The 20,279-nt window shown below is 35.6% G+C and overlaps 1 protein-coding gene across 1 annotated transcript in view; it reads left to right on the top strand.

The window, feature by feature from the left end:
• NBAS (neuroblastoma amplified sequence) overlaps window positions 1-20,279 on the top strand; it is a 367,205-nt gene that overhangs the window by 169,668 nt on the left and 177,258 nt on the right. The window contains 4 exon segments of the mRNA XM_023511811.1: window positions 4,488-4,550; window positions 6,520-6,642; window positions 14,180-14,282; window positions 18,234-18,463. Of these exon segments, the coding sequence (XP_023367579.1) occupies window positions 4,488-4,550; window positions 6,520-6,642; window positions 14,180-14,282; window positions 18,234-18,463 (519 nt within the window).

The raw sequence follows: 20,279 nt of genomic DNA, 5'->3' as shown, positions 1-20,279 counted from the left end.
GGTTCAAACCCTCCATTTCTGTATGTGGCCAGCACCCTAGCCGCTTGAGCCATAGATGCTGAGCCCCTGAATTTGTTATTTAATTATAATTCTTTTATGTTTATGTATTTGTTTATTGTTCTTATTATTCTGTTTCCCATATTTTGGTATTTTCTTAAGTGATCTGGGAGATTTCTTCAGTTTTATCTTTTAATCCATCTTTTGAACTTTAAAATTGATTTTGGATTTTTAATTATTTTTTTGATTTAATTATATATTAACTTGAATTTCTTTCTTTCTTTCTTTCTTTCTTTCTTTTTTTTGTTAAATTGTTTTAGTATAGTTTGAGTCCAAGTTACAAGTGTGTCTATCACCCAAATAGTGTGCATTGTAACTATTAGGTGTTACTTATCCTCACCTCCCCCCAGGTATATAATGTAAGGGTGTAGAGTTAATTATTTTAAATTTCAGATTAAAATGAGGGTAGAAAGGATTAGGTTACAATGATTATATCTGTTGGGTAAGGTCCCTGTTGTTAACTGTGTCCTGCCCCCAGGAGGTGTGCTACATAACCTTCCTTACCTTGTGCCCTTTAGGTGGGACCACACTTTTTAATTAAATTTTTTCTTGTTCACTCAAAAAAATAATCTCAGTCTTGTTTCCCAGATGTATAGATGCATGTCCTTCTGTTCTCCCCATTACCTCCAAAACCTCTCCAATCTCTCATTTTTCATATTGTTTGTTTACATCTCTACCTTTGCTATTAGGGATTTTTCTTGTGTATCTACTGATTCTTGACCATTAATTTACGTATGGTGTTTAAGGCAGTATAAAGGTGATCAGAAAGTATTTGTAGAGAATAGGCTTACTTCCTGATGAAACTATAACAAGGTCAGGGAAGGAGACTTAGGTTTTATCTTTAGTTGATTTCCTTAGTGTGGAATCTTCTGATCTTTTTCGTGGGTGAAACAGTCCAGATATAAATATTTTGGAGAACTGGGACTTAAGTACCATGATTCAGGCTCTTAATCAGTTGCCTTATTTCAGTGTGGTAGCTCTTCACCTTTCCCAGCTATGCCGAGTAGTTTGGGTGCAGAGTACTATCCAGAGAATGAAGTCCCTTGTGAAAGATAAGTCCTTTTACCTTTCACATGTGAGATAAGGGATGATAACTGGAGTGTGTGTGCATGTATGTTCAATTCTGCTAATTATGAAACTTCAAGTTTATTTGTTTCTGTACTTCTGTGATCTGCATTATCTTTTTTGACAAGCACAATCTTTTTTGTCATGGCACTGTGTGCAACCAGATAGCCACGGCTTGACAGTCTTATTTCAGTTTTGATTTTTTTGTTGTGTGTGAGGATGGTAGTCTCCCTTAGATTCTGTAATATTCAGAAATGGTGGTTTGTAGATCTCAACCATTTATCTCTCCTCATCAAGATTTTAACTATGAGCACTAAGAAAGAATCAAAGCATTAACTTCATTAACAGTAAAGTTAAATGGGGATCAGAGTAGTACTTACCACTTCTCTTTCTCAGTCTAAGCCTGGGCATCTTCATACAGGGAGAGGTAAATCAGAGTGGACTCAGCTTCTGTTTGTTACTCAAACCTGTACAGGTGTGACTACAGGCTACCCTCTTAGTAAAGAATCTACCAAGTGTGTCTTTGGTCACCGCAGACCTTCAGTAGGCAGCAGAGGGCAGGTAAAGGTGATTTTATTAACAAATTTTTTTTTTTTGAGACAGACTCTGACTATGTCACCCTTGGTAGAGTGCTGCAGAGTCACAGCTCAAGGCAACCTCACACTCTTGGGCTTAAGTGATTCTCTTGCCTCCCAAGAAACTGGGACTACAGGCACCTGCCACAACGCCCGGCTGGTTTTTTCTTTTGTTGTAGTTGTTGTTTGGTAGGCCTGGGCTGGGTTCGAACCTGCCAGCCTCAGTGTATGTGGCTGGCGCCCTAACTGCTGAGCTATAGGCACTGAGCCTATTAAAGAATTTTTATAGGAAAATGTTGTTTCCCATCATTTAAGAACCCCAACCCAGAGCATATCAGTCAAACTGCTCCTCTCCAGAGGGTGACAAGAGATGTAGAGACTTCCTTCACCACCACCCTAGAGAGCAGGGCATGTCTGTCTTATGGGCTGAATGGGAAACTTGATGGTTTCTCTTTTGGCATGGTGACCCATTTCTTAATCTCAAATTGACTAGGTAAAATCGTTGATTTCTAACTCTTGGGTATAAATTTTTAAAATACAAAAGACTTTGTTTTTTAGTAAGGTTAAAATCAATTAGAGTTTATTAATTTTTAAATATTAATATTGCTGTCATGAAAAAAGTTATAGTATCAATGGAATTATGATATTGACAGGACTTTTAATGTAGATGTTACAACTAGAGGATCATTATATTTGTTTCTGAGGAGTGTGTAGGCTGAGAAATACCTCTCCTGTATAAATGGCTAAAAGGTTTTTTTTTTTTTGGCTTCAGATTAATGATAGCAGATCTAACATAATTTTTAGGTTAATGCAAAAATGGTTTGAGACTTTCTTGTTATTCCATTTACTTTTTAATGATTATATTTTACATTTCTGATTTTCTAAATAAATTTTAATTATACATTAGCCTCGTTGAACTATAGGTCTCAAAATATTTTTTGTGGTTCTATTTGTTCTTCATGCTAAGTTTTAGTTTATATCCTCCCAATCATTAATTTATTTTTAGTTTTAGTTGTTATTCATCAAATGTATGTATACATATATACACGTATATGTACGTATATTTACCATTTAAGAAACAACAACCCCTTTTTTAATCTTATTAAATTTTTTTGCATCTTACTGACACGACGTAATCTAGCTGCAAAAAATAGTCATTATCTTTGTGAATGTCAGTTCACAACAGACACTATATTCTTTAATATCTATGGCAAATGTTTCTTACAGAGCTGTAAAATGATAATTTAAAAAAAATCATTGAATAAGTGTGATAATGGAAGTTTGTTCTGATTGATGACCCTCTGAAAGATTTTAAGTGGAATGTATTCAACTTATCAGTCTAGCCCAAAGCCTAAAACTTGGTTTAAAAAGATATTGTAATCTTTGTTAGTTGTGCTGAATAATTGTGGCCTAGATTTAGATCAATCAGATTGATAGTTTTAAAAATAATGAAGCTTTTGTGTTCAAGTTAGGGTATTTCTAATTTTCGTCTAGACAAAGGTTTTTATTTGGATTTCTTACTACTTAAAACCCTAAGATCTTGCCTGAATTTAGTTAGACCATTTAAAAAATTTTTCAGAATATTACAGGAGTACAAATGTTTGGGGTACATGAATTCCCTTTGTTTAGTTTGAATCAAAGAAGTGTGCTTCTCACCCGGAGAGAAGTGAGAAGCACATTCCCCCTTCCCAACACTGCATTGTCCCCGTGAGGTATGAGTTTATCCCTCTTCTTCTCCCCCTCCCATCTTCTGGCTTTCTGTTGAGTTTTACTACCAAACGTGCACATGAGTGTTAATCAGTTAGTTCCAGTGTAATGGTGAATACATGTGGTGTTTAAGCCAGCAATCTCACTATTGGGGATTTACCCAAAGGAAAAAAAGTCACTTTATCAAAAAGACACATACACTAGAATGTCCATAACAGTACAGTTCACAATTGCAAAGATGTGGAACCAAACTAGTTCCCATCGATACATGAGTGGGTTAATAAAATGTGGTATATGTATACCGTGGAGTACTACTCCGCCATAAACAAAATGATAAGAGAATACCTTTTGTAACAACCTGGATGGAACTAGAGAACATTCTTCTAAGTGAAGTTTCAAAAGAATGGAGCAATGTTCAGAAAGCACCTGAGAGTGTCAGATGTGTGTTTCTTAGAGTATTTGGGGCATAGATTTGTTTTCAGTGAAACTGCTTTATAGCAGTTTCTAAGCTTTTCTGTGTGTTGTGCTACATTTAATTGTCTACCAGCCATATCTTTATTAGCTTGTGATCTTTTTCATAATAGATGATATTTCTACTAGTCCCTATCCACTGGCTTCCTAAGAAAGCATTGCTTTTTGTCTCCTCTACCTGTTAGAAGTGTTGATATTAAAGATATATTTCTTCCTAGTTCCTTAATATTGAAGTGGATGTGATTCTCTTGTTACAGAGGGAGTGATTATATATGAAAGATCTCCCCTGGGTATATGGAGTCCATATGGAAACTTCAGTTGTCTTTTAATTCTTTTTTGCCTTTAAGCACAATTGAACTTAGAGTACATTAGTAAATAGTTGCTCATATCTGACTAATCTATAACAGAGAATATTGTCTTATTTCATCATTTCTTAATCTCTTGAGTTATGAAAAATGCTAAATGAATTCAGAAATTTTACCTGGATAGTGTAACATTATTTTAAATATAAGAGAAACATTATTCCTTTCTTTCTGCTTACTCGGGTTTTATATTTTATTTTAAACAACATTATGAAAATTTATTTTTACCTTTTTTCTTTAATTTTTTCAGTGAGAAGACAGAGTTAACTACAGCTCTTCATGATATGGTAGACCAGCTGGAACAAATTCTCAGGTGAGAAAAATGACAGTCTTTGGCGCTAAACTTATTAAGGGGGCTGTCCAGGAAATGTACTGAAGTCGGACTATTAGTCATATTTCCTCTTATTTGCTTGACTTTATCAGGACTTAATTTTCTCAGTAATAAGTGCACCATTACCTTATTGTAGCAGAGTGGTAGCTTAATAAGCACATGGGCTGATAAGTCTATGTTTAAATCTAGTCATTGCCGCTTACTGGCTATGCAATCTTTGGGCCTCAGGTTTTCTTACATATAATATCTGACTCTGGGACTATGAAAATAATACTAGATTAAGCATTTAAAGTGCCTCACACATAGTAGAGACATAAGAAATATGAGTTCCTGCAGCAATTATCACATGCTGATCAGCAAATGATTTTTATTTTACTTTTAGCTTTCCTTTTTTAGGAACAGTACATTTGACTGATTATTTGGATGATGTCAGACTGCACTAGAGCCCCATGTAACTCTGTAGTAATATTATTTATAGTCATAAGGAGATATTAAAATGTCTCTTATGGAATTGGAAATAGTCTTAATTTGCTTTCAGGAAATTGTGTACTAGCATATATGTTTATATAAATGTGTACATGTAACAAATATTGTATGAAAAATAAGATTTTGAGATAATAAACTTTGTTCTTCCTACATATAATTGTGGAAATTATAGATAATGTTACTTTAATATGCATAGTAAAGTATAATAATTTGGACTCCAAGAATTTAGACATTTTATTCATTCAAAATAAAGTATTTTGGTATAAATATTTTAAATTGCAGGTTGGGGAACAGAAAGTTCTTATGTTCCATATATGTGAATTTAATAGAGAATTAACTGTTAATTTTCCTTAAGACCTCTATTTATTATTACCTAGCCTGATTCTTGTTACTCTACATTCTGTAAACTATACATTTGTGTTTCTTGAAAAATGTTCAATACATCAAGATTTTCCTGCTGTACATGTAGACAGGCTTGTACCATTCCACCTACCAATCTCCCCAGAAAATTCAGTATGTAGTTTGACTAAAGCTTAGTGGATCCGGTCAATATGGTTCATTCCTCACAATCTGCATAGTTATCTTTGGTCAGTGAAGCTGAGATAGTTGGCACATGTTTGTGGGTGTAACCATGAATGTTCCTGATAGTAATGTATTATGTCATCAGGTAACTCAAGGAAGCAGTAACAGCCTGTCGATTTCTGGAGGGTTGTGGTCTTTCATTGTTCAGCTTAATCTACAGAACTTGTAAAATTAGAATTTACTATTCCTATTATACCTCCTAGCCCCAAACACTTGATAAGTATTTTATTTTATATAAAATCATGTGATATTACCTATCATATGAAGAGTGTGAATTCTCTATAGCCACTCTATTCAGTAGTAGTCACTCCATGAATGTGACATTTGGTGAGACAGACTGAAGGTATGCCATCCTTTGGTGATTATGCAATGGGATCTCTCAAGGAGATTCATAGGACATGAAGAGAATTTGTGATGTACCTTACATTTATATAGAATGGTTTCTTGAGGGAGAGTGAGTCCTCCAACTCTAAAATTCTTTACCATTTTCCTAGCAGCCTATAACAGAATACTAAATAGGATTGGTAAGAGTTACAGTTGTATTGAAATTATTGATTTGATTTATTTACTGACTCGATGTTTTTAGATTACAGGGAATTGTAGAAAAGATTTTGAGATAAAGATAGGCCATCCATTTTTCAGTGTGTTCGTTAGCCCAAATATGTTGTAACAAAATTCAGTGGGGGAAATAAGATTTATTATGTAATTATTAGGTTTTTGTTTTGTTTTGCTAAGAATTAAATTGATATAATCAGGTTGTACTATGTGAAGCTTTTTTAATTTTTAACGCTAATCACTAAAGTGTTACTTGTATGCTAAGATTCTTAGACTCTTTTTGTTTGGTAATAAGACTTTAAAATTTTTTTTTTTTTTTCACATATAGTGTGTCAGAGATTTTGGAAAAACATGGACTTGAGAAACCTGTTTCATTTGTTAAAATCACTCAGTCTAGCACAGAAGAGGCACACAAGCTAATGGTTAGATTGACTAGACACACCGGTCGGAAGTGAGTAAAAAACTAATGTTGCTTATATATGGTTTTTTAAAAAAGTATTGCTTTTTTTCTTTTGACAACTTTAGTTGTAATTGCAACTAACAATAAATTGCACATATTTAAAGTGTAAGTATATAAAGAATAATTATTAAGTTTTATAGATGTATATATCCACAAAACCATTGTTACAATCAAGATAACGGATATGTCGTCACCCCTGTCAGTTTTCTCTTACTCCTTTACAGTCTCCTCCTTCTGCTCCTCCTCCTCATGTTCTCTTCCCCTCATCAGGGCTACCACTAATCTATTTTCTTTCCCTCTGTGTATTACCTTGCATTTCTTAGAATTTTGTACAATGACTCTCACAGTATGAACTATTTTGTGTGTCGTCTTTCACTCAGCATAATTATTTTTTGAGTTATCCATGTTGTAGCATATAATTGTTGCATGGGGGTTTCGCAAGGAACAGGCAGCTTCACCACAGGTGTAAGCCCGCTCCTGAAATTGTTTCTTAAGAGACAGACTATGAGCTCATGGTGGCAAGTAGCAGTGATCTTTATTTCTGACCACTATTTATAGTAAGTTGGTCACGTATACTTTATTAATTAACAGTCAAAGCATTCTTACTATTAATCTTTTCTAAAGTTATTTCAACCTTCGAAGGAGACACAAAGTTTGGAGACTTGAGATTACTAAAAGGGGAGTAAGACCTTGAGCTTTGCAGAAGACAGTTTTATGGCTTCTGTTTCTTTGCAGTCTGGAGGCCATGCCGTTTTACCGTGGGTGCATTCACACACACATCAACCTCTGAGCCTGTCTCTGCAGGAAGGGCTATCAACCCTATCCTTGCAGGCTTAAGGCCACATAGAGCAGAGTTACTGAAGGTAGGTTTTCAGGCCCTGCCATGTTGACCAAGGCAACCAGGTTTTCAACAGAACTGCATTCCACAAAAGTCTGTCTGCCTGTTTCTGGAGTTTAAAATAAGCACACAGCATGTGGGATTTTATCCCACATATAGTCTATTTCTTTTTATTTGCTGAATAGTATTTCATTGCATGGATTTTTGACACCTTTATCCATGTTTTGTGTTTGTCTTTTCCAAATGAAGCTGTGAATACTAATGAATAAGTCTTTGTCTGAACATATGCTTTTATTTCTCTTGGATAAATACCTAAGGGTGGAAGGGAAAGATCATGTGGTAGGTAGATGGTTGACTTTTTACAAAACTGCCAAACTCTTTTCCCAAGTATTCGTCTTGTTTTATTTTCCAACCAGTCTTGTAGAAGAGTTCTGGTTACTCTGCGTCCTTATCAACACTTGGTGTGATCAGTGTTTTTAAGGTTAGCTACTTGGATAGGTGTCTAGTGGGATCTAATTTTGGATTTAATTACATTTCTCTAATGAGTGTTATTGTTGCACATCCTGACATGTGTTTGTCATCTGTATTTCTTCCTTGCCTATTTTTAAAACTGAGATAATTTTGTTTACTTATTTTTGAAAGTTTTCTTATATATCCAGGATACAAGTTCTTTACTAGATATTTGCTTTGCAAAAATTTTCTCCTATTCCCTACCTTTTCATTTCCTTACCTGTGTCTTTTGAAAAACATGACTTTTTAAAAATTTGTGATTTTTTGAAGTCATTCTTTTTTTCATTATGCCTTTGGTATCATATGTAAGAATTCTTTGCTGCAAAATTCTTCTATTACATTTCCTAGGAAAAGTTTTAGTTTTACTTTTTATAGTTATATCCAGGATTCATTTCAGAATTTATTTGTATTTATTGTTCAAGGTATGGATTAAAAACTGTTTTCACAGCTATTTCATCACCAGTCATTGAAAAGACTTTCTCTTCTGAATTGCCTTTGCAACAAAATCAGTTGTCCATATATAAATTGGTGCTTTTTGTATTCTTTATTCTGTTCCATTGATCTATTTGTATCTCTTTTCTCCAGTATCATATTGTATTGATACTGAAAATTTATACTAAATGTTAAAATTAAGTAATATTAGTCTCCTAGCTTTGTTTTCTTTTCAAGATTATTTTGTTTATTATAGGACCTTTGCAATTTTAAATGAATTTTAGAATCAGCTCGTCAATTTCTGTCATTTGGAATTTTGATAAGCATTGCATCAGATCTCCTTGTGGTTGCACCAGAAAAACCATACATAGGTATTTGACCAGGAGTTAGATGCCTCACTTTTTTTTTTTTTTGGATGCAATCTGATAATCTTTGCCTTTTAATTAGGTAGATAAAACATTTATATTTGGTGCCATTTTGATACGATTAGTTTTAATTCTATCATACTGTTTGTTTTCTGTTTGTCCTTTTGGTTCTTTATTCTTTTTTGTTTTTCTTTTTGCATTATTATTATTATTATTTGCTGTTCCATCTTATCTCCTTGGCTACTCACCAGCTGTAACTTTTTGGTTTGTTATTTTCCCGGTTGTTTACGACTTACAGTTTACCGCTTCAACTTCCCACAGTCTCCCCTCCTGTGATTCTGCAGCTCTTCCTCTGCAGAGTGGAGTTCACAGCAGCACAGTTCCGTCTCCCTTCTCGGCCTTTTGCTATTGTTTTCATATGGTACACCCTCATGTATATTAAAAACCTTCCACCTTGTTGTTATTTTTAAGTAGGCAGTTATCTTTTAAAGTGATGTAAATAATGATGAAAAATGCCATGTTTACCCATGTAGTTACTATTTCTGTCACTTTTCATTTTCCTGTATGTAGACTTTTATTTTCATCTGGTTTTAGTTTCTTTTTGTCTGAAAGACGTCCTTTAATGTTTCTTGTAGACCTAGTATACAAGTAATTAATTTGTTCATATTTTCTTTAAAAGAGTCTTTATTTTACATTTTTCTTTGATGTATATGTTCACTTAGTATGGAATTCATATTTGACAATTTTTTGCTTAGCACACTACAGTACAGAAAATTTTCCACTGCTTTTAGCATGCATATTTTTAACTGAGAAATCTGTTGTCAACTTTATTTTTGGTTTATCTATTTTTTATTGCTTTGTTTTTTACTTTATGAAATTAGTTCAAAATTGATGTTTTGTCATATAGTTTTCATTATAAAATATCTTGAATCTTTGGTTTATAGTTATCAAATCTGGAAAGTTTTTACTTATTGTTTCTGTATTTTCTGCCCCTCTTATTTGAAGACTCTAAGTCTACCTTTATTAGGATCTGAGAAGTTATCTTATAGTTCATCAGTGGTGTGGTTTTTTTATTTGTTTTAATTTTCTTATATCTCTGTGTTTTATTTTGGATTATTTCTCTTGCTATTCTTTAAAGTTCATTAAATCTTTTTTTTCTTTTTTTCTAATCAGTCTGTATATACAGGGTATTTTCTGAGACTTTTTTTGTCTCTGAGATTTCAGTTTTGATCTTTATTATATCTTTCTTGCATGTGTCATTAACTTTTTTAACGTTTGTTATACATTTTTTAACATGCATAACATGTTAAACAAATGTTTAACATTTTTAGCATTTTTTAACATTCTTGTCTGTTTTTCTACCATCAGTGCCTTTTCTGACATTTCCTATACTTTTTTATTTTTAAATATCTGTCTAACATTTGTGTTACCCATCTAATATCGGGGTAGGTTTTAGATAATTTTTCTTTTCATTATCTGTCATATATTTCCTCTTTCTTTCCATGCAAAATAATTGTTACTGGATACTAGATATTATAAATTTTCTTCCTGGTATGGTGGATATTTTTATATTTTCTTTCTTTAAAAAATAAATTTTATTTCGCATATTTGAGGTATATAACATTGATATTCTAGAATACATATAGATAGTAAAAGAGTTCCTACAGTGAAACAAATTAACATATTAATCACCTCACATATGTACCCTTTTTTGAGGGGGGCAAGAGCAACTAAAATTTAATCATTTGGCGTGAATCCCATGTTGAGTGCAATGGTATTCCCTCTCATCCCGGTGTCGTCCATCACACCTCTAGACCTGCTCATCCTACATATCTGCTACTTAGTATCCTCTTGCCTACATCTCCTCATCCTGCCTCCCCAACTGTCTCTGGTAAGCGTTTTTTTGGCCTCTATGTCTGTATATTAGACTTTTTTTCCTTTAGATTCTACATACAAGTGAGAAAATGCAGTATATTTCTTTCTGTGTCTGGCTTATCTATTTTTAGCGTAAATATTCTTGCATTTTTTATCTGGGATAGAGTTAGTTTACTTGTAAATAGTTTAAATCTTTTGCTTCTTGTAAGTGAGACTGGAAAAGTGTGTTTGGGGGGCTGATTTTTCCCGTCTACTGAGCTAAGACTCTACAATACCTACGTGTCTTTAGATTTTCCAGCCTCAAGACAAATAGTGTGACGTGAGCTCAACACTATTTTCCTTTCCCTCTTTTCTTTTTCTGGCCTTAGGCAGTTTTATCACAGGCATGTGGTCAGTGTAGGGAGGTGGTCAACCGTGGAGGTTCTACTGTATTACTCTATCATTATTATTATTTACTAATGTTTATTTCTAAGAAAATAATAAAATTAATTAAGAATAGAGCAAAGAATTGAAGAGAAACTGTGGCTTTGAGGTGCTTGTGGAAAAACAGGGCAGAGATCCTCCTATGAAGGGGACATACCGGCCAGTAGAGAAGTGTGAGCTGAGCTATGGATTTGAGAGTGAGCCCCCTGGGTATATAGGAAGGTGAGAGCCTGCATTTGTCACTCAGGGACACTCTATAAATGTGGAGAAGCCTGGGGAAAGCCCTCTCGCTCACCAACCCTGAAGGAGTCGGTTCCTGGGCAGTAGGATTCAGTGAAGACAACTTTGCACCTTTTGAACATATTTTCCCTACTTCATTTTTAGGATTTAGAGTTACAGTTTAATCTGAATATCAAAAAAATAAAAGTCCAATACTGACAGATACTGTTGTATATTTCTTCTTAATCATTTAAGTGCCAGCTCTATCACATCTGCAAAACCTCATTTGGCTCCAAGCAGAACTGAACTGTCCTTCCTGGAAGTCCCCTAGCATTGTGTAGCTGCCTCTCTCGGCAGTTGTGTCTCTTATGACTCTACTGCACTGCAGCAGTGCTGGGGGTCTCTGACATACCACATTTGGGACTCAAGTTCCCTTCGAGATTATAATTTCTTCAGCACAACTGTTGACAGCCACTGTATACCTCAAGTGGGGACTGACTTATTGATGGTTCTCTGTCAATAGTTTTTAAATGGTTAATTTAGAAGGTTTGACAATGTACGTTTTAAGATTTCTTTACAGCTACCAATAGATTGCATTTCCAGAATCTGCTGACCCTACTCTAGAATTACTCTTCAGCAGGAAAGCCTGGCTGTTGCAGCTAGATTATCTACCATCCTCCCCTGAGTTCAATATGTTTGAAGTCCTTGAAGTTAGTTTCTCCTCATAGTGATCTACTCACTATGACTGTGTAAGAGAATATGATCCCTGTTTTCAAAGTAGATAACTTGAGAATAATCTTAATTATTTTATGTATGCTTCTATGGCTTGGCCTTTAATACATGTAGAATACTCTGTGCATATTCTAAATAGTGACAGATACCAGCTAATCTGTTACAAAGCAAGTTTTAGCATCTTATGTACAATTCTATTCTTCCCTGGAAAATTCAACTTCATTCCAAAGCTGCAACTAATATTGTGTTTGTGTTCAGGGATCTGTCTGTTAATTTGCAAACCTCTTATTTAGTTTAAGTTCTACTCTTGATTCTTATTTATTGAATGTCTTCTGAAAAAGGCCATGGTAAATAATGTGTTATAATTAATGTGTTTTAATTAGAACCTCTACTTAGGGTAGCCATGTGTGAAAAAACATTAATACCATCTGCCCCAGCGTTGATGGTTTTCAGAACAGCTGGCCTGTGAGAACTTAAATTCAGTTAGGCAATGCCTGGGTCTGAGTTTATCAGGCTGGTGCAAGATGGACACTCAGTTCATCAGACATTCTGCTACTTGGATAAGTATTGGATAAAAAAGAGAGAATACTGAGTTGGTATGAAAAAGACAGAATATTGAGTTGGTATTTAGCAAACATAAAACAGAACCAAACAAAAATTTGCCTTTTAAATACTGATGTTCATGATCACGTAGAACTTCAAGACTAGAAGGTAAAACATAAATGATGGTTCTAAACGCACGTATTCAACTAGGATGAACTTTTAAGTGAGGAAGAGAGAATTATAGTGTACGTTCTTTCCTACTAGACAATATTAGTAATCATGTAAGTAATTTAAAAACAATGTGTTTGCAACCTCAGATTCATTCATTCCCATTTGTTAAATGCTTATTATATACCAGAAAAGTGGGAGTGCCTTTTCATTTATTCTCCTTTAAGTTAATCTTCATTCCTTCAAAAAAGGAATCTAAAGCTCAGAATGGTTAAAATATTTATTCAAATCTATACGGGGAATTGAACTTTTATGTTGAGGAGCATTTTTCTTCACTCCCAGTATTTTGTCGAAATTAGTCTCATCAATTTCTCTTCCCTTTCTGAGTTGGGCTTTCAGTGAGAAAAGTGAAATTCATAAATATTAAATGACTTGCTTGTGATCACACAACTAGCCTGAGATTATGGGTGAAATTGTTAAAACCCGTTTTCCTGCTGCCAGAGAATCTGACCATTAATTCTCAGCTCTGTAACTCTGGAAATCAATGTAAAATGGTTTTTAATCAACTAGATTGCATAGGCCCCACTGTATATATAGAACTGGATCCCTGATTAGTAAATCACCTCTGACCTGGGGAAACTATAAATGAACTAGAAATACCTGATAGAACTTTATGCTTTGGGCTTTTCTAAAGGTGGTCACTGACATGTCCCTGAAGTAGCCTTAAAAACTGTGCCTGTGAGTTGTTGCTAAAGATACTGGTTCTCCTAGGACATGTAGCGTCTTCCTAAACCAGACATGGCAAAGACTGTAACTAATTACTCTCTGAGGCTTTCTTTCCTTGCATCTGGGCACTCACCTAAGGAGATCTTTAGCACCGGGAGTGCTTTAGGCTGTGCCAGTACTGTCACTGAGAGACGCTGATGCTGTGCAGCTTGCTGGGGAGCCTGGTTACTGTCCTCCAGACTGATGTCAGAGTCAGCCTGTGGTTGTCCTATGGTCTGAATGGTCAGCTGAAGTCAGAAGACCCCCTGCTGAGGGCAGCAGAGCAATGAAGATGGGATTTGAAACTAACCTCTGTCCCTAAGGCTTATTCTGCCGTATCTTAGCTGCTGTATCTTACTCTGCTTTATTTTACCTTGGCAACTCACAGCTTGTTTCCCTTTGCCATTACCGTTTAATGCTATTTCACCTTTGAGGCCAGGTAGACTGTGGAGGCTCCTTTGGCAGCATCTCTGTTACTAAGGCATAGCTGCCCGACTTTTCCTTCTGTCTTTAAGCCAAACTTTTTTTCAGAAGTTCACATAGGATATAATCCTATTGATCATTTGGGAGGTGGAATTCTTTTTTTTTTTATATTTGGCCAATTAAAAAGACAAATTTTATGAATTGTTTCCTTCTTTTCCTCTTCATTTTCTTCTAGGCAGCCTCCTGTTAGTGAGTCTCACTGGAGAGCATTGCTGCAGGACATGCTGACTATGCAGCAGAATGTGTACACGTGTCTCGACGCTGACGCTTGCTACCAGGTAATGCTCCCCATGGAAACTATTCCTTTTTAATTCAGAAACTTAGATTATTCTCATTTATTTAGCATAAGGGTGATAACAGTGAGCTTCCTGGTCGCTAATACTGTTGGATACCAGCTGATAACTGGCTGATGCCTCTAGTTTGAGACTTTGACACTTGTTCCTCTGTCTTCCCTGTCTGTGCGTTGCAACATTGTCTATTTAGTGAGTCAGTCCTTACCTAGAAAACTCTGACTCATACTTGATTCTCTTACTTCTGTAGTCTTTGTGGTCACAAAAGCTTACCTAATCTACCTGAGAAAAGTCTTTCAGACTTGCTTTGTCTTTGTCTCTGCATAACTACAGCAATCCTGCCACTTGTTTCCCGGCTTCTGTCTCTTTTTCTGGTTTATACCACAGTGTTCTTCTAAAACTTCATAAAAGTTGTTCCATGTTACTTATCAATAACCAGAGAGTACTTCTACTCCTTAGCATGCCTCAGAAAGCCACAGCAGAGTTCAGAGTCCCTGTCCCCTCCTGCCTTTGCCCCTCTCCATTGTCCTGTGCTGCAGTAGCTCCAAGTCTGTCATCAGTTCCTCCCCCCCCCCCATGCTGTTTTATGTTTCTGTGACTTTGACTGCATTGTTCTGGGCCATAGAATATGTTCTTCTTCTTTTTTTTTTTTTACTTGGAAATATGGATAAAATTTCAGAACTCAGCTCACTAATTTCGCCCCCTAGGATGTCTACCTTTGTCCTTTCATATAACTTGCCTCTACTATAGCCTTTCTTTAAAATGTAGTTATTTGTTTATATGCGTTTCTTCCGATTGGTCAATGGCTCCTAAACAGACATTACCACGCCATGTTCTTCCTCATGTCCCCTAGTGCACTGTATGGACTATAAAGGACATTTAAGAAATGGTTGTCACTTGACAGGGACTGTAATGAACGGGGATTTACTCATTGATTTAACTAACTCATTTTTAATAAGATGCAGTTAAGAAAGGGTTTCTCATTTGAATTTTCTTGTGAAACAAGCCAGAGCCAAAAATCATATGGGATATTTCTTACATTGCTTTGCTCTTGATACCACAAAGCATGAACCGCTGATGAAATCAGAGCTGTAGAAACAGGTCTCTATTTTATGGCTTTGTTTAGCTTTTTAATTCAAGGTGTTTTTAACAAAAGAGCACTAGTGTAGACTATTGAGAAATTAATGGCTTTTTATTTGAATTGCAGGTTTTTAAATGCTTGAATGACCATAATGTTCACATAATGATTTCAGTCTCAGACCACAGAATATAATACAATTGTCAGTAACTTCCCCTTTTTGATTTAAAGCAACACTTGAAATGAGTTTCAGAAGAAAATAATCTGCATGTTCATGGAGTCTAAAACCTAAGTGTCACTAGTATGTTTGAAGTAATGTTTTTACATTGGAATGCCATTATTTTGGTGCTTTCCTATGTCTCTCTATGATTCTGATTCTGATTGAAAAATTGGCAATAAATATATTACATTTGAACTAGCTTCTGTGTGGAGTAATGTGTCATACTAACTTGTCATATTACAGTGTCAAAATATTTTAACACCTTTTTTTTAGGCTTTGATATTTTAATGACTCCTGTCCACTGATCTCTCTCTGTTGAGAAAACATTTAAAAGCATATTATAACAAGTTTGGAAAGGTTCTCAAAGATGGTAATATGGATTTGGTGAACTTAAAGTTTTAAATATCATTTTAGTATCTTTTAAATCATGCTATATTGTCTTCTTGATTTTTGGTTATTAAGTTTTACTGTCCTTAGAAAATAACTAGAAAGCTCAGTGGTATAATTTTGGAAATGTTAGATGAAGATTTATATATAGCTTATAGAACAGAGATATTTATTATTCACATTAGCAAAATCTTTTACATTTTGGGGTAAGTAAATTGTGTTTTTCAAAATTGGGTATTGATTTCTTTTGGCTTAATTAAATAGACCAAAGAAATACAGTGACACTGGAAGTCATTTGGTGTAAGCCGTTTTCTTTTTGTTGTTGTTGTTGTTGTTGTTGTTTGAGACAGTGTCTTACTGTGTCACCCTCAGTAGAGTGCTGAGGTATCACAGCTTACAGCAACCTCAAACTCTTGGGCTTAAGCAATTCCCTTGCCTCAGCTTCCCAAGTAGCTGGGACTACAGGCATCCGCCATAGTGCCTGGCTATTTTTTTGTTATTGTTGTCATTGTTTTTAGTGGGTCCTGGCTGGGTTTGAACCCACCAGCCCTGGTGGATGTGGCTGGCAACCTAACCACTGAGCTATGGGCACTGAGCCGGTAGAGCAAGCCATTTTCATCTGTAACATATAAGTGACTGGGGTTGCACATTAATAGTTTACTTTCTTTCACAATATCTATTTCATAGGAGAGCCCTCTTATACATTAGTGGTTTTGTCAGACATCTCAACAAAGCCCTGTCAAAAAGTCTGCTGCAGTAAGCCTAGATGCAGAGAAATGAAATAAGAGGATTCTATGAAAATTGAATGGTTTTCTTAATTTTTTTTAAAGACAGAGTGTCACTCTGTTGCCCCAGGCTAGAGTGTCTTGGAGTCACGTTGGCTCATAGCAACCTCAGACGCCTAGGTTCAAGCATCCTGTCTCAGCCTCCTAAGTAGCTGGGACTACAGGTGCTCCCCACAATGCCCAGCTAATTTTTTTCTATTTTTATTTATTTATTTATTTATTTATTTATTTTGAGATGGAGCCTCAAGCTATCCCCCTGGATAGAGTGCCTTGGCATCTCAGCTCACAGCAACCTCCAACTCCTGGGCTCAAGCGAGTCTCCTGCCTCAGCCTCCCAAGTAGCTGGGACCACAGGCGCCCGCCACAACGCCTGGCCATTTTTTGGTTGCAGCCATCGTTGTTTGGCGGGCCCGGGCTGGGGATTCGAACCTGCCACCTTAGGTGTATGTGGCTGGCGCCTTAGCCGCTTGAGCCACAGGCGCCGAGCCTTTTTCTATTTTTAGTAGACACGGGGTCTCTCTTGTTTTCAAGCTGGTCTTAAATTCCTGAGCTCAAGCAAGCCACCTGCCTCTGCCTCCCAGAGGGCTAGGATTACAGTAATTTTAAGGATACCTTTGCTTCTCCATGAAATCTTATTTCTTTTAATCTTTTATTTCTGTGGTATTTCTCATCCAACATACTAAATATATAACATTATTAGTGTAGATCTAAAAGGATAGCTTTGTTTTATACTTTTCTTGGAGTAAGTATATAAATAATCTCAATTATAGAATTAATTTTATGTTAATTGATATTATTAGTTGCCTAATAGGATATAATATTTGCATGAGTATCAGTTTCTCTTGTTATATTTGAATTATTTTTCATATTCAAGTTAGAAAAAACTCAAAATTTTATGGTATATTGTAATTTTAATGATTATGTGTAAGTACAACATTTGTGGCTTATCTATTTGGTTTGTAAGACTGAATTTAGATGATTTAATCAATTATGAAATATATGTATCATCTTCAGAGATTTTCTTTTAAAAACTAAACTATTTAAGAATACAGTTTAGGCAGAGTGGGCCTGTTGAGGTTGGGACAGTGTATCTAATATGTTCTGTTTCGAACAATACAGTCTATAAAATGGAAAGCTACATTTTTCATATTAGAAAAATCTGTTCGTTTCTTGGTTGTAATGCATTAAAATGTTATGCTTAAGTTTTATTTATTCAGTAAGATTATTATTTCTTCTTTCTAAAAGATGATTTTTTATGGAGGTAAAATTTATGTAACATAAGATTAATCACTGTGAAGCATATATTCATTGTCATTCAGTAAGTGCATTTAAAACGTTATACACACACAACCTTCACCTCTGCGATGGATTATTTTTACACTGTATTCCATTTGGATTTCAGAGCCTTCATTTTGTTGAGACTGAGTCTTCCTACTTTATCACTAATTCTAGTTTTTCCTTCTTCCCAGATATTTACAGAAAGCCTTCTGTGCTCCGGTCGCCTTGACAACATCCAGCTGGCTGGGCAGATGATGCACTGCAGCGCCTGTTCACTGCCCCCTGCCACAGGCGTAGCCCGCAAAGGGAAGCCCCAGTACAGGGTCAGTTACCAGAAAAGCATTGACTTGGTTTTGGCTGCCAGCAGAGAGTACTTCAATTCTTCTACCAGCCTCACGGATAGCTGCATGGATCTGGCCAGGTAGAATAACTCCAAAATAGTCCTTAAGGAGGAGAGGGAAGCAGAATATGCAAACTCCCTTGCTAGTAGTTTATTCTTTACTTTGCAAAATATATTGTCACAAGTACAGATTGACTATGCTGTATGGGGCACAGTTATTTTTGCTTCAATATTAAAAGAAAACGAATGATGTTATGAACATCCAGCAACTTCCTCTTGGTCATTTTTTTTAGCATGTTCTGTAAGTCTGAATTTCTCACCTGTTGGAAGAAATTTATGTGATAAACTGTGAATTTGAGTTCTGAAAATTTTCAGCCCGTGTGGGTAGTGTCTGTGTCCTTTGCATAACTCCACTTTGTCTAGAGACAAGGGACCTAATTAGATGAAGCTCAAAAAGTACCTTCCAGCTTGAAATTTTTAGACTATAAATTCAGTTCCTTTCTTGTCCTGTTATACTGCTTTTTTAATTCACACCGTAAATCTTAGTAATTAGATAAACACAGTTGCAGTGCTTTTTTTTTTTTTGAAGAATTTATTAATGATTTAAAATGACTTTTTAGGTCAGGTGTGGTATCTCATGCCTATAATCCTAGAACTCTGGAAGGCCAAGGTGGGTGGATTGCCTGAACTAAGGAGTTCGAGACCGGCCTGAGCAGAGTGAGATCCTAGCTTTACTAAAAATTGAAAAAACTAACTGGGCATTGTGGCAGGTGCTTGTGGTCCCAGCTACTCAGGAGGCTGAGACAAAAGGATCACTTGAGCCCACCAGTTTGAGGTTGCTGTGAGGAATGACACCATTGCATTCAACCTCAGGGCACATTCCTCCAAAAAAAAGGGAAATGAATAAATAAAATTACTTTTTATAAAGTTAATTTTTATAAAATTAGAAACCTAATAAATATCAAATAAGAATAAGCTATATCACCTCTGACTAATAAAACTTAAATCTTCAGAAAGTTAATCTTATTTTAATATTCTAGAAACTTTAAATGTGGTTTACAGGCAATCCCTGACTTTAAATGGTTTGACTTAAGATTTTTCAAATTGACGGTAGACTGAAAGCAATACACACTCAGTGGGAACCGTATCTTGAGTACTCAGAACCCAGTGGGAACCGTGTTTTGAGTACTCAGAACCATCCTGGTTTTCACTTTCAGTACAGGATCCAGCTAATTACAGGAGACACTCAACTCTTATAAAACAGGCTTTGTGTTAGATGATTTTGCCCACCTGTAGTCTGATGTGTTTCTGAGAATATTTGAGGTAGGCTACGTAAGGTAGTATGTTTGATAGATTAGATGTAATAATTACATTTTTTACTTACATCCAACTGTGAATGAGTTTCTCTGGATCTAACCGCAGTGTCAGACCCTGTGGTGTCTGTGGTCCGTCACGCCTCCTCTCCCCCCATCTGACTCGGAACTGCTTTTCTTCCACTGGTTATTTTCCAGCTCTGTTTTTTTAGTACCTCATCCCTCAGTGTATATTTCTCCTTCCATTCCTACCCTGGAAGTTTGAGTATGTTTTGTTTTGCTTTGTTTAAGATCTCCTTTCTTTTCTCTCTTTCTTTTTTTTTTTTTTGCAGTTTTTGTTCAGGGCTGGGCTTGAACCTGCCACCTCTGGCACAGGGGCCAGTGCCCTACTCTTTTGAGCCACAGGTGCCGCCCAGATCTCCTTTGTAGTCCCTGCTCGATTTTTCTTTATTCAATGTTAAGCTAATCCTCATTCACTTTTAGAAACATACTTTGTTACTTTCTCTGCTTAAGGCAATTTGCAGTTTTTCAGAGGACCTGAATTTTTCATGTAATCTATGAGTTTTTCTTTCTTGATCAAAGAA

The sequence above is a fragment of the Otolemur garnettii genome, unplaced genomic scaffold, assembly GCF_000181295.1.
Source record: "Otolemur garnettii isolate 467f Iridium unplaced genomic scaffold, OtoGar3 scaffold00022, whole genome shotgun sequence".
Lineage (NCBI taxonomy): Eukaryota > Metazoa > Chordata > Mammalia > Primates > Galagidae > Otolemur > Otolemur garnettii.
The sequence above is the reverse complement of the archived record's forward strand: the minus strand, read 5'-3'. Positions and strand labels throughout refer to the sequence as shown.